Raw genomic sequence first — 15,586 nt, 5'->3', positions numbered from 1 at the left:
GTCGTGTATACTCTGCGTACGTGTTGAAACCAGTTCTCTTTGGGCGGAATTTGTAAACAAGAATGGGTGCTTCAGTGTTCGTCTAGTATCCAAGGAGGTTAAATGAATTAATTTTGATAATTTTGAAAATTTACCTAATAGTTTCCTATGACCAGAATATTTCATAGATTATTTTTGTTAAAATGGATTCCATGTCAGGCTCTGACATCCGTCTTGTTTTTAACTTTTCCGCCCAAAGACAGTACACTGCCTTACAAAAAATGCGTATACCTCTGAAATAACATTCCTTGCATATTAGTACCTTGATGGAAATATTAATTTTGTGGTAAATATCCATTTTATTTTAGGTGAAATATATTAATTTAAAAAGTTGACATGGTTCCCTTAGTTAACATATCTGCTTTTATGTATCCCTCTGCCATGTCCTCATAGTAGAGATGAGCAATTTTTATATTCATTCGTTCATCGTTCATTAACGAGTAACGACCCCTTTTTTTAGTCAATCAGACAAATTTGAATCTGTTCTTTTTTAGAATTATTGACCATTTTTTAATCGAATTTATTCATTCGTTCGTTTTCTGACTGAACAATCTATCAGTTTAATTATTCGTTAAATAATTTTTTTTTCCAGTAAAATTGTTTTCTCAATTAAATCAGTGGGGTTCATCGAAGAAAGTTTTTCAAAAAATCATTCTTATAATTAAAAAACTATTCTTTTTCAAAAGTTACTTTGAAAAAAGTCTATTGTTCAGTATAACATTAGGTCATTTGAATGTATCGTACATTTAGCAAAAAACTACATTTTTTTAAGCTCTTTGCAGATTTTTAAAACTTTTTTTCTGAAAGATAAAACAATTGTGTTTCATTAATATAATAAACCTCGTTTATTTTGAAAAACATTGTTTGTTGCCACATCTCTGCCTATTGGTAAGCTTTTGTTAAAATTCCCCCATTATTTTGTGGAGGGTAGAGGCTAGACCGGTATTAAAGACGTAGTTTAGGGACTCATTTCTAGCTTCAGGTTAATACTGTTTGCTTAGGGTGTTTTCAACTGAGTACTTATCGACTTTTATATTTTCTTGGAACTTACCAGTTTAAATATTTACCAACGGCTGTTCTTCGTACAGCGTCTTTCATAACATAAGTAATGCTTAATGTTTTCTTACTTTAATTTAGACAAAAAAAATATCCCACTTTAACCTTTGTTCAAAAATAAAGAATATTTGTTTTAAATTTAAAGTCAAGGTTAAGTTGTATTAAACTGCCTGGAAATTTAATGAAAATATTGGTAAACAAACAAAGTCATTTTTGATTTGGTTTAATTTGCCTCGTGTAGGTGCGGGGAGAAAGCAGTTGAAAAATGGGGTTCCTGGCGGAGGGAACTTTTTTCCTTCTATTGTGTGCGCTGAGTTCAGGACTCGCAAAGAATGATACGTTTATCATGGGGTTATTGGTAACCTTTGTCATAGCTTACTTTTGAATCTAGAATAAGTAGGACAGAGATTCTAGGTGTCCTAGTAGACATGATAATTCATTGACAAGTTTGATATTGTATTTTTTGATTTAGTGTTGTGATGCCTACTATAGACAGTTGGAATCTGTAGAGGTTTCTTGTGACAGAGTTTAGATTTGTTTATGTTTTGATTGCAACTGTTGTACAAGTTGTTACAGAACATCATACTGTGTTTTACAGAAAAAACAAAGCAGTTTTAATTACAGTTTAAATAAATATACCCTAGCAAATGGAAATTTATTGAAATTATGTAATACAGCACTTATTCTTAACAAGGACAATTTCTAATTCGTAATTTAATGCCTGTGTTTATTGGGACACCCTTTAGCAGAACTAGCTATGTCTAGTTCAACTTAAACGGCTATATATCAATCAATTTACAGTCTTATTGTTATCTAAGATTATGAAAAACATATTAACAATATTCAGGATGGAAGGGGAGAATTGAAAACTCCAGTTCTTAAGCATGAGATTAGAGAATACACCTTATGTTTCCGGTTCAAACAACCCTTTACAATGAATACCATTCTCTTGAGCTTAAAAGGTAAATTTATCTGTAAAATAAAAAATGTCCATCCTGACTCACAGTGCACAGTGGTTTTAATCTAAATACTTAATCTCAATATATTGAGATTGATATTTTTAACATTGAGTCTTGAGTTACTATATCTTTGCAACCTAACGTTAAATATTTCAAACTGGGAAAGCTGGTTGAAATATTAAAGGTTTGCGCCATTAGGTTTTAAAAATATTGGGATGGGAAAATTAGACTGAAGTACTTTTCCTAGCATCAACATATATAAATATTCCAAACGCAGAGTTTGAACACAATTTGCCTATGCAGTTAATTTGTGAAATATTATAAAATGTATTGGAAATCCATTATTTCTTTTTGTTTAGATCCAGAACAGGAAGAGTTTCTCCAAGTGTATACTAGTGTAAATAACTACTCTAGTTTGTTTATTAAAGGCCAGGTCAGTTACAGCATTCTAATTTATGGACTTTCACCCTAGGGTCACTTCTTCAGCAATTTTAATTTTTAAGCCATAAAACAATGACAAACTAAAAATTTAAAGTATTTCTAATTACATAGATTTTAAATAAATTTTATTTACAATTCTAATTTATTTAAATTCTGACCATGAAACCCTTTCCAGAGTGATGCTGGGCCCCTGCAAAAAATGTGGGCCAAGTTGGTTAAGCCATGTTTAGTGTTTACATTATTTGGACACAAACAAATAGACAAAAAAAAACAAGCCAAGTATATATAAATATATTTATAGAAGCTTTGTTTAGGAAATCTTGATCAACCCCGACTGGACACCAATGAAATGGCATCACATCTGTATCTCCTGCAGCTTGGCTCTCAAGCGCTGTACGTTTAAATCTGATCAGTATACAAAGAAAATAAACTCATCAGCAATCTTTACAGGGACTGAACTTAATGAATTTATACTTCCTGTTACTGGTTCAAATTTGAACCATCGATTCAACTCCTTCCTTAATCTTTAACTTTAAGTTGGAGGTTCAAAATTGAACCTGCAGCAGTTGATAGTTTAGCAACATAGCTCAAATTCATTCAATTCGGCTTCAGAGGACATTGAATTGATGGATCTTTCATTAGCCATCTTGGAAGATGCTAAAGGAGAAATTACTGATATAAACATGTGGGATTTGAAATTGGATGGTATTTACTGTAGCGTATAATCACACTATTCATCATCATCTGTCCTAATTTTTCTGACTGTTCACCATCATCAGTCCTAATTTTTATGACCGTTCATCATCACCTGTCCTAATTTTTCTGACTGTTCATCATCATCCGTTCTAATTTTTCTGACTGTTCATCATCATCTGTTCTAATTTTTCTGATTGTTCACCATCATCTGTTCTAATTTTTCTGACTGTTCATCATCACCTGTCCTAATTTTTCTGACTGTTCATCATCATCTGTTCTAATTTTTCTGACTGTTCATCATCATCTGTTCTAATTTTTCTGACTGTTCACCATCATCTGTTCTAATTTTTCTGACTGTTCATCATCATCTGTTCTAATTTTTCTGACTGTTCACCATCATCTGTTCTAATTTTTCTGACTGTTCACCATCATCTGTCCTAATTTTTCTGACTATTCATCATCACCTGTTCTAATTTTTCTGTCTTGTTTTTAGCATGTTGTGGAAAATTACTTTATCAAATGCCTAAGATAATTTTCCTTGTACAAACATAATTTTTTTGATATATTCTACTTACACAAAAACAAATGATGATTTATTAGCTTTGCATTTGCACTGCTTACAAATGTATGTATATAATTTATTTGCAAAGCTGTCACAATTAATTGGACACTAACATAATGTGACTTTATTAAAATTTGTAAAAGTTAACAATTTAAAATTTTCAAATCCCTCGGTGACAACAACTGAATTTCTTTCTGTTAAAATGTCTGTTCCTTATAGTAAAAAATCAATAAGAACTGCTCCTTATTCCCAAAATTTATGATGAACTATAGTTATTGATTTTAAAATTATTTTCCCTAGATGCAGTCTTAGATAAGTGGATTGGCTGTGTAAATATGTCTACTGGAAACTTGGTAAATTGGGAGGAATCTGACTGGGACACAGATGGCAATAAAACAGTTTTGAGAAGGACACATATCTGCCATGTGCCAAGCCCTGGCATACGGCAAATGAATTTCAATCTTAACTATCCTGAATCTAAGACATTCTGTCAATCACTTAGTTCAACATTTGTAACTTTCGAAGCTCAAGAAGACATCAACCTGGCAATTGGAATTTTAGCACATTCCAAAAATGACAAGGAAACTTTCTGGACAGGGTTTCAATTTGATGCTACAGAAAAAGTGTATGTGTTGGACAATAGATCAAAGTTCAGCAAAGATGATATGTGGGCTAAAGGAGAACCAAATGGGGAGGGAATTCAATCTTGTGTTGCTATGACTATCAAAGGGAAAACAGCAACATTTTCAGACGAATACTGCAATAACAAATATAGTTTTTTCTGCTATTTTGATTCTGAAACAATAGTTCATGTCCAATCAGATCTAAAGATCTATAATGTTGACATGTATTATGCTTTTAATATTCCAAGTTCATTTAATGGCTATAGATATGGAAAAATTATCAAAGAAAATGAGATTTGGATTATAAAAACAAATGAAGGAGAAATTGTTGCCAAAACAGGAAAACTCAATGGTTTACCTATTGGAAATCAATCATGGGAATTTCCTGGTAAGCCACCACAGCAGCACTTCCTGATTCTACACACTTGTAATAGTTCTTCATTTCCATGTAAAAATGGAATCTGTTTGGACAAATCAAAGCGGTGTGACTCAACATTTGATTGCTATGACAAAGAGAGTGCTGAGGATTATTCGGATGAAGAGAATTGTAAAGCTGTAACAGCTGCTGTGGGCTATAACAAGCTCAACATACCTCAGGGAAAAGATGGTCTGATGGTCACAGTGGGATTTAAACTTTTGGACTTTCTTGCCTTAGATATTAACCATGGAACATTCCAACTAAAGTTTCAACTTCAAACGAAATGGAGAGATGCTGATTTAACATTTAAGAATGTCAAGAAAGGAATTGTGAATGTTTTAGATCTTGAGGATTGGAAATCTATGTGGGTACCAAATCTACTGTTTTTAAACACAGAGAGTATTCTTAGCTCAGAAGAGCTTGGTAGTGACTTATACAGCTTTGTTTACCTCGACAATATTCATGAAACAGAAAAAGATATCCAGGCATCTGTTACTAACTTTTTTGTAATGGGGAAGGATGTAGATATTGTCAAAAACTCATCATATAGTCTAATGTTCTTTTGTGAGTTTGACCCAATTCATTATCCCTTTGATGTTCAAGTTTGCAATATCAATTTGACATTGTATGTAGCAGATTATAAAAAAGTTCAGCTGCAGGCAGGCCTTGTAGAGGCCGAGACAATTATGTATGAAGACTTTAATGTATCAAACTGGAAAATAATGAAAGATAACTCACCAGCACTTAAGGGTGTTAAGCTAAGCATCAGTTTCATGTTGAAAAGGAATTTGTCTCAATCTCTTATGAGCACCTTTATGCCGAACATAATACTGATGGTGGTCTCTATTTTAACAAACTACTTTCTTGGAAAAGATTTGTTTGAAGCAGTTATTAGTATCAATGCAACTGTTTTAATGACAGTCGCATCATTGTTTGCGGACAATAGTGGGTTCCTGCCTGCCACTGTAACAATAAAGTAAGAATAAAAGTAAATTTAGAAATTAATAAATGTAGACTAAAAAACAGGATTTTTAACTTATCGCACATTATAGTTTATTAAGATATATTTTTGCCTGTATTTCGTTCCAACCAGGTGCTTCCTGAGCGAGTTTTCTTAGTCTTCAAGGATTATATTTCAAGTTTCCCTTTTTTAATCCCTTAACAAACCGTCCCCTCTGAAATAAAGCTAATCTATGTATTTGTGGACATATTCTAATTTTCTGTTACACAGAATGATGGATGTCTGGAGCCTGGTGATGTTTATTGTGCCCTTGCTAATAATCCTGACCCACACGTTTGTTCATGTTATTGACCAAAAACATCTTGTCAAGGAAGAAAAGTATGCCTTTATCAGAACAGGCCTCATGCTGTTCGGTCAGATAGTGATACCAACACTGGTTTTTATCTTTATAGCAGGGTTCTTCGTAGCAGGAGAGCTGCACATGTCTAAATTCTAATGCAAATCATTCTTAGCATTAGGACCTTCACTTAAGTAAGGCAACAGATTTCCTTATCTATTGTTTTTTTTTGTAAGAATCTAAGTGTGACACATGAACTTAAAAGACTAGTCTACTGTCAATACAATTGTCCTTTGGGTTCATTATCTTTAGAACGGTTTTAACCCTATTAAGCCCATGTGAGGTGAGGTCAATTTAACCCCCCCCATCGCTCTTTTTGTGAAAACTCAAAAAATATTTTAGCTTGGAAGCTCAAATTTTCTGGCTCTTCTAACTAACTGCACATTCCCCTCACTTAATTTAAAATCTGGTCTTTAATACCAATTGCCTGAGTCCTCAGGCATACTGCCTAAATGCCTTATTTTACCTACACCAGACTAAATCTATATTTAGACCTACTTCCAGTCATTGGAGTTCAATATTTTATAGCCCTTTGGACTTATAACAAAAGCAAGGAGATTGCACATTGTTTGCTTTATTACTAGATTTTGCAATACATATTTGGATTTTTGCAAATTTGCCATTTGTTTTCATATTATTGACGTAGAGCTCAAGGGATTTCCAAAAAAGTATTAAATGTTATAGATTTAAATGATGTATCACAATAAGAACATAGAGCCCTAGGAAACCAGTCAGTAACCAGACGTCAGGCTAAATAGGGTTAAATGTGTTTATTATTAAGGGTTGTAGGAATTGAGTCTTTGCCAAAACTCAAATTTTCTAATCTCTAAAACTGGTGGTCTAAACCTTTGAGATTTAGAATATTAGAAGGTCCTTAATATTGGATTGCAATGATTTCTGTATAAAAAAATCAGAGTTTGAGACTCAATTCCTCTACTAATACACAGTAAAATTTCAAGAATTTCATCCTCACTTTCAATTTGATGTAAGGGCTTCTTAGATACTTATCACTGCCTTCTGAGGCCATAGTGTTAAAAGCAATGTTATTGTTGATTAAGAATATCGGTGAATTGCTTTGAGGATTTTTCACAGCAAAGAAATCTTAGTCAAAGGAGTTTGAGAGTGTTTTAACATTTAGTATGTAGAATGTGGATTCCTTTATTGCACTTTTATCATCATATATATCTTATCTTTGTCATTTTTTAAATATATGGACGGTATAAAATACATGTTTTTAAATATCTAGACGGTATGAAATACATGTTAATATCTAGACGGTATGAAATAAATGTTAATATCTAGACGGTATAAAATACATGTTAATATCTAGACGGTATAAAATATATGTTTGTGCAAACTTTATATGCAAGTGCTTTACTAGAACCTATAAGAATTCATTTAAAGCTTTAATAATATGAAAACAAAGGAATTGAGTTTTTGCCACAAACTTAAATCTTCTGATCCCAATATCTTTGCAACCTGATGGTGTAAGCCTTTGATATTTCAAACTTAAATTATAATTATTAATAGTTTGAAATATCTAAGGTCTACGACATTGGGTTACAAAGATATAGAGATTAGAAAATCAGAGTTTGTGGCAAAAACTTAACTCCTTTGTGCTAAATAAGGCTGGGTCAATTTTCCTTTTACACATCTCAGTTTTTTAAAACTTACGAAAAATATTGATGACAAGTTAATTTTCATATTACTGATTAGCAAAATCTAACTCTTTTTTCACTTAAAAACAACAAATATCCGAAGAAATGGAAAAGAAATAAAGTGTATTTCTGTGTATAAGGTAGGTGCGAGGTACAAGGGGATGGCTTATTTTATTTTTAACTCAAAAAGTAAATTTTCTCCGGAACATTTCTAAAAAAAGTAAAACTATTTTCATACAAGAAACTTCAAAATGGTATAGTCAGACCCTCCAATTCTTACTTTCTAATCCCTTTATCTTTGCATCCTGATATTTTGACCTAATTTTATATTTTAAGCAATGAAATCTACTTTTTGAAAACTCACAAGGTTTCAATTATCAAAAGGTGTCAGGTTATAAAGATATAGGGATGTAAAATTAGAATTTGAGATTTAAGTTGCTTTGTGAAGAGTTTCTATATGTTTCGATATTTTTATGGATATGCGTATTTAAATATATTTCTACGCATTTAAATTCGAGTGAGATCTTTTTTTCTAACTTTTTTTACTTTTATCTTACGTTGAGAGTTCCTTTAAAGTATCTATCTATCAATCACTGTACTACTTCGGGCAAAATGGGATTGATGAGTTGGGTTTCTATTGGGAAATCTAGGAGCCAGGGGGGGGGGGTCTAGGAGCTAGAGCGGGAGGGAAAATAATATATTATTCATCACGGGTTAGCCTAATCTCAATAGGGGGTTACGATTCCCGAAAATATTCTTTAAAATTAAAAACACAATGTATACAAAACACAATTTTGGACATTTTATCAAACATCCAAATCGAATTATAATTTATCGATATACCTATTTAAGAATTGGAAAAGCCTAGTGGAGATACCAAGGCAGAATTAGTAGCTATTATGCAAGCCTATACCACTGATCTCAGTTTTTCAATTCAACTGGGTCTGCTTCGCTTTCATTTAATATTTTGATCAGAATAGAATCGGAAAACGAAAATTCTAAAATTCAAATTTTATGATGTATAACGAAAAAAACACCCCTGTTTTTTCAAAAGACTCTGCAGTAGAATCACGATATATCTTGTATCAATTTGTGTGCTAGGCGAGAGCTATAGAGGTCAAGATTGACATAGCATTTTATTTACCTAATATATGCTGGTCTAGTCGACACATGTATATATAAAGGAACTGTTTAACGTAGTATCATGTGAACATTCATTAAAAGTGTTTTATTCTCGATTCAGAAGGATATACCTTAAACCTTAGTTTGAGAAGAAAAGGTTAAGATATCCTTGTTCTTTTGCTTTATTTGAAGATTTTGCAATTTGTGGTCTCTTTAGAAGAAACGACTTGGGCAACATATTCATCAATCAACTTTTCTACTTCTGTATATTCTCAAAATAGATCTTCTACATTATACAAGACGAGTAGACTTTTCTACTTCTGTTTATTCTCAAAATAGATCTTCTACATTATACAAGACAAGTAGACTTTTCTACTTTTGTATATTCTCAAAATAGATCTTCTACATTATACAAGTCGAGTAGACTTTTCTATTTCTGTTTATTCTCAAAATAGATCTTCTACATTATACAAGTCGAGTAAACTTTTCTACTTCTGTTTATTCTCAAATAGATCTTCTACATTATACAAGACAAGTAGACTTTTCTATTTCTGTATATTCTGAAAATAGATCTTCTACATTATACAAGACGAGTAGACTTTTCTCTGTATATTCTCAAAATAGATCTTCTACAATATACAAGACCAGTAGACTTTTCTACTTCTGTATATTCTCAAAATAGATCTTCTACATTATACAAGACGAGTAGACTTTTCTACTTCTGTATATTCTCAAATAGATCTTCTACATTATACAAGACAAGTAGACTTTTCTACTTCTGTATATTTTCAAAAGAGATCTTCTACATTATACAACACGAGTAGACTTTTCTACTTCTGTATATTCTCAAAATAGATCTTCTACACTATACAAGACGAGTAGACTTTTCTACTTCTGTATATTCTCAAAATATATCTTCTACACTATACAAGACGAGTAGACTTTTCTACTTCTGTTTATTCTCAAAATATATCTTCTACACTATACAAGACAAGTAGACTTTTCTACTTCTGTATATTCTCAAAATAGATCTTCTACATTATACAAGACGAGTAGACTTTTCTACTTCTGTATATTCTCAAAATAGATCTTCTACATTATGCAAGACGAGTAGACTTTTCTACTTCTGTCAACTATCTATATAAAAGGAAATCACCTTTCCTTCTGCTGTAGATCATCTACAAGGTTACTCACAAAGGGTGAGCCTTCAGAGACGATTCTGCGAATCTTTTTTGTTCCGTTTTTCTTGCATTCAGGGTTCCTTGTAGGCCAAAACAGGTTTATTTATGTGCTTAATCGCTTAGTAAACCATTAACTATACTCAATTGAATACAGAAAACAAAATAAAGCCTAAAGTCGTCATATTTTTAGAATTTTGGGTCGTCTTTACAGTCTCATCCCTTGTGGGTAACCCTGTAATAAATGCAGTTTGAACATACCTATATAAACTACGTTGTACATTGTCTGAGGATCTAACTGCATTAATGCTTAAATCCATAAAACGTTTAATGCGACTAGACTAGCTCCGTATTGTGATTAGATTATATACCTGCGTAATATTGTGAATACGTATTGGAACTTAACATGTAACATATAGATATTTGTAAATAAGATCAGTTAGAATCAGAACTCCACTTTGATTACAGTGTAGAGTAATTTTACCCCTGTTAAAATATTTAGGTTGAGATCATACCTAGTTATAGGGAGAGATCGATTAAAGGCTTGATAGATAGCAAATGCTTCTGTCCCATTGTCGCATTTAGAGCCTGAGAAATAGCTTGTTTGATAGCTACGCTTGTGTCCCTGTGTGGCATTTAGAGCCTGAGTAATAGCTTGTTTGATAGCTACATTTGTGTCCCTGTGTGTCATTTAGAGTCCTAGTAATAGCTTGTTTGATAGCTACACTTGTGTCCGTGTGTGGCATTGAGAGCCTGAGTAATAGCTTGTTTCATAGCTACGCTTGTGTGCCTTTGTGGAATTTAAAGCCTCAGTAATAGCTTGTTGGCTAGCTACTGAGATCGCAGCCAGTGGTAGTGGCGTAGTTATCATAGTTAACGAGATTATAATCTGGTGGATTGTGTCCTGGTTGACTTTGGCAGCGGACGGGTTGTGCCTGGACTGATACAGGTTGGTACGAAGTTATAAGAGCACGGCATTTTTTAATATCAAAATAGATTTTTCTATTTTATCCTATTTATTAGTAAAGTGTTTGGAACGAAAAATAATTCTGTTACATAGTAAATTGATTGATTGCTAATATTTTTCGGATTAAATATAATAAAAACATGAAACTAGTATTTAAGTTTTTAATTTTATCAATTATTTTTTTTGGTTTAAAAAAGTTCAATTTATCTGTTACGAAAATTGTCGTTAAAAATGTAGGGTTTATGTTGTACTTTGTATATTCCTATCATTATCTGTCAACTAAATTTGTATCAAAGATGCAGTAAGTCAATTTCAAGTTAGTAATGCCTGATTTACAACGGTACCCATGGAATCCTTAATATGATAAAAATGTAGAAGATAACGTTGTTTTTTTTCTGGGACATTCTTCATGGTTTTTTATAGAGAAAACCCGCAAATGAAAATAAACATGCAAAGCTAATTCATAATTGTTCAGATAAAACTTTCAAGGGAACCAATTTAAACAGGGCATTGCTAGCTATCTTTGCATGGAGGATCACTTGAAATTACCCTTCCACTCACTTTTATAAAGGTTTTATCAAATCTGTTAAAGGTTCAAACCTCTTAATATCAGTTTATTCACGCAACCTAGCTCGGTCATTTTTTCAGTAATTCACGCAACCCCGCTCGGTCATTTTTTCAGTAATTCACGCAACCTCGCTCGGTCATTTTTTCAGTAATTCACGCAACCTCGCTCGGTCATTTTTTCAGTAATTCACGCAACCTCGCTCGGTCATTTTTTCAGTAATTCAGGGAACCTAGCTCGGTCATTTTTTCAGTAATTCACGCAACCTAGCTCGGTCATTTTTTCAGTAATTCACGGAACCTCGGTTATTCGGTAAAACATTAATTCGCTAAACCTCTAAATTTCATTTAAAAGAAATGAATCGCCATGTACAAAATAACCTTCGTTTTGGATTAGGTTTTTCCCTATAAAGGGACAGTGAGCGTAATTTCAAGTGGACCACCCTGTAAAGAGGAAAATGCACATTGGTATCCTTGAGACCTTTAAAAATGCACATTGGTACCCTTGAGACCTTTATCTGATCAAAAATTAACATTGGTATCCTTGAGACCTTTATCTGATCAAAAATGCACATTGGGACCCTTGAGACCTTTATCTGATCAAAAATGGACATTGGTACCCTTGAGACCTTTATCTGATCAAAAATGGACATTGGTACCCTTGAGACCTTTATCTGATCAAAAATGGACATTGGTACCCTTGAGACCTTTATCTGATCAAAAATGGACATTGGTATCCTTGAGACCTTTATCTGATCAAAAATGCACATTGGTATCCTTCAGACCTTTATCTGATCAAAAATGTGGAAGATATTCAGTTTAAGATTCTTCAATTCTGATTAATCCTATATGTTATCCTGCAACGTAGAAATGCACAGTCGATTTTAAATCAGGTTTCAAAATGTTAAATATTGATCTGACAAAACTTTAAGGGGTGCCGTTTTGATTTGGTAATTGTCATCTTTGCATAAAGGCTCACCTGAAATTAAGCTTATAGTCCCTTTCTGTGCATTATTTTTGTTAGGTTACGATACACAATTGAGCTCAACAAGTCAGTTTGCTCAGTTTGCCTCCAACCTTTTAAAATCTTGTATAGTCCTTTTTAACCCCACATAAACCCAGATAAACCCAAAAAAAACCAGATAAACCCATAGATAAACCCGCAGAAAATCTACAGATAACCCACTTATAAACCCACAAATAAATCTACAGATAAACCCCCAGATAAACCCCAAAATAAACCCCCAGATAAACCCACAGAAAATCTACAGATAACCCACTGGATAAACCCACAAATAAACCCACGGATAAACCTGCAGATAAACCCCCAAATAAACCCACATATAAACCAACAGATAAACCAATAGATAAACACACAGATAAACCCACAAAGAAACCACTGATAAACCCACAGATAAACCACTGATAAACCAACAGATAAAACCACAGATAAACCCACAGAAAAACCTACAAATAAACCAATAGATAAACCCACAGATATAGACCTACAAATAAACCCACAGATAAACCAGAGATAAATCAACAGATAAAACCACATATAAATCCACAAATAGACATACAGATAAATCTACAGACAAACCTACAAATAAACCCACAGAAAACCCCACAGATAAACACACAGATAAACCTACAGATAAACCCACAGGTAAACCCACAGAAAGATCCACAGATAAACCCACAGATAAACCTACAGATAACCCTCAGATAAACCTACAGATAACCCTCAGATAAACCCACAGATTAACCCACGTAGATAAACAAACTGATAATCCTTAGATAAACTCACAGATAAACCCACAGATAGACCTACAGATAAACCCATAAATAAACATAAAACAATGTTCTGTTTTCAAGGTTAATGAGCTAAAGTTAGGAATATATGGAATTGGCCAAGAATCAAGATTCATGGATCCTGCTGGACATTGTAATTAAACTAGTATCAACTCCCCCCCTCGCCTCCCGTCTTATCAGCTCCTTATGTACCCCCCCTTCCTGTCCCCCCACCTACTTCCTTATAAACCCCTCCTGCCACTCTCCTTTCTCCGACTTCCTCTCCAATACTCTCCTTCGTTTTCTTTCCTCCCTTTTTTTCCTCCCTCCTCCAGTGAACCTCCATTTAGAGTGGCATGTCCTATTCACAATAGTACCCTTTTAACTCTTTTCTGAGTAACATTAAGGGACAAATCATTGTTTAATTATTTATTGTAAAAAAAACAGTTTCTTAGGATTCCCAAAAAATTCTCGAGTTTTTCTCCAAAATTGTTTCCCAATTTCTGAGATTTTTGGGGGAAAGCTGATCTTTGAGACTTAGTTTCCAGGCATTCCTGAGAATTTCTTTGGAATTTTTGGATGATTTTTGATGAATATTAGAAAACATGTTGTGACAAAAAAAATATATATTTTGGAAGAGAAAAAAGTTTGAAGGTTTGTTATTCTCTTAATGGAGGATATTTTTAAATTAAATCTTACACTCTCTTGAAACCTCTCTAAGTATATATTCCAAATCCTAATAAACCAAGTTTTAAAAACATTCTCCTGAATCCTGAATCCTCATGAAAACCTCTAATAGGCCATAATCTGGGCTCAAACTGTTAAACTTCCTTCTTTAGAACTATCTTGATTTAAACCCTCAAGGTTATTTCTTCTTCATTTATGTATATCAAATTTAAGCAGAGTTAATTTCCTCTCAGTTATAGTATAGTGGAACAGCCTAACAGGGTGTTCGAGTAAACTGCCATTTTTAGAGGTACAGGGTGAACCAGTAAACTTCATCCTAGATGTATGTTTTGTAACAAGTTTAATAACCTTGTTTAAGCATACTTAAAGGGAGTGACCGGCAATGTATGGTGGTTGAACTGAGATTGCAATACTGTGGACGAATTTTTCAGGATTCATTTGAGACATATTAAATTATTCTAAGACGTATATTTACTGAGTTTGATCGAATAGTCGACTTTCAAAAGCATCTTTTTTCGCGGATACGTTTTGAGAATCGTTTTTTTAATTATTAAATAACGACGACAAAAAAATGGTACAAAAATTCTACAGTAAAATAATTAATTGTTTATTAACAGGTTGAGAAAACAAAAACTAACTCTTATCATCGAAAATAACTAATCTTATTCAAATATTAGTTTCTAAAATCTCTCAGTATTCACAGCGAGTTTCTGCAAATTTTCTGGAATTTTTATAGAAAAGACGACATTTGAAGAATTTGTAGACATCTGCGAACAAATTTAATTGAATATATTGATCAAAACGAAATAATATTTTCTAACATTGATTAATTGACATTTTTCTTTTGGGAAATATGTTCCTAAACATCTAATCAGTTTACTATAGAATTGTTACTATATTTTTTTGTCGTCTTTTTTAAAAATCTTAAAAATACCGATTCTTTAAACGTATTCTCTCAAAAAGATGATTTTGAAAGTCGACTTTTCGATCAAACTCAGGAAATATACGTCGTACAATATTTGTTTGTGTCTTAAATGAATCTTAAATTCTCTACAATACTGCAATCTTAGTTCAACCACCATCATTGCTGGTCACTCCCTTAAAAATAAATATTTTAAAGATCAAAATTGACATGTTCAGCTTCAAACGTTCACGTTAAATGGGACACCCTGTATTAACATTGTTCAGCAGTGACAATATTTCAAGAGTCAGGCAAACTTTAGACAGATTTAACTTCATTTCTTTGGTTACAAAAAGGGGTACAGTGAGAAACAGAAAACGTCGGATTAGAAAGACGAAATTAGAGAAACATTTACCTGTATTAGATGCTGTTACAAAGCAACCATTTTTACTACAAGTTAAAAAAAACTGTATACACTGCAATATTGATTTATTCCATGTTTAATGAACTATTTTAAATCATTACTTCAGTCTAAAATTCCTTTTCCTTTTCCACAGTTTTTTTAT

General features: G+C 32.8%; 1 protein-coding gene across 1 annotated transcript; it reads left to right on the top strand.

The window, feature by feature from the left end:
• The first annotated feature begins 1,376 nt into the window (after window positions 1-1,376).
• LOC111707165 (uncharacterized) lies at window positions 1,377-7,487 on the top strand. The gene is made up of 7 exons (XM_023480215.1): window positions 1,377-1,453; window positions 1,943-2,057; window positions 2,414-2,487; window positions 2,810-2,945; window positions 3,108-3,200; window positions 4,054-5,770; window positions 6,026-7,487. Exons 1-7 carry the CDS (start codon window positions 1,442-1,444, stop codon window positions 6,249-6,251), a joined length of 2,373 nt encoding a protein of 790 aa, XP_023335983.1. The 5' UTR covers window positions 1,377-1,441; the 3' UTR covers window positions 6,252-7,487.
• Window positions 7,488-15,586: the final 8,099 nt, after the last annotated feature.

The sequence above is a fragment of the Eurytemora carolleeae genome, unplaced genomic scaffold, assembly GCF_000591075.1.
Source record: "Eurytemora carolleeae unplaced genomic scaffold, Eaff_2.0 scaffold264, whole genome shotgun sequence".
NCBI lineage: Eukaryota > Metazoa > Arthropoda > Copepoda > Calanoida > Temoridae > Eurytemora > Eurytemora carolleeae.
The sequence above is the reverse complement of the archived record's forward strand: the minus strand, read 5'-3'. Positions and strand labels throughout refer to the sequence as shown.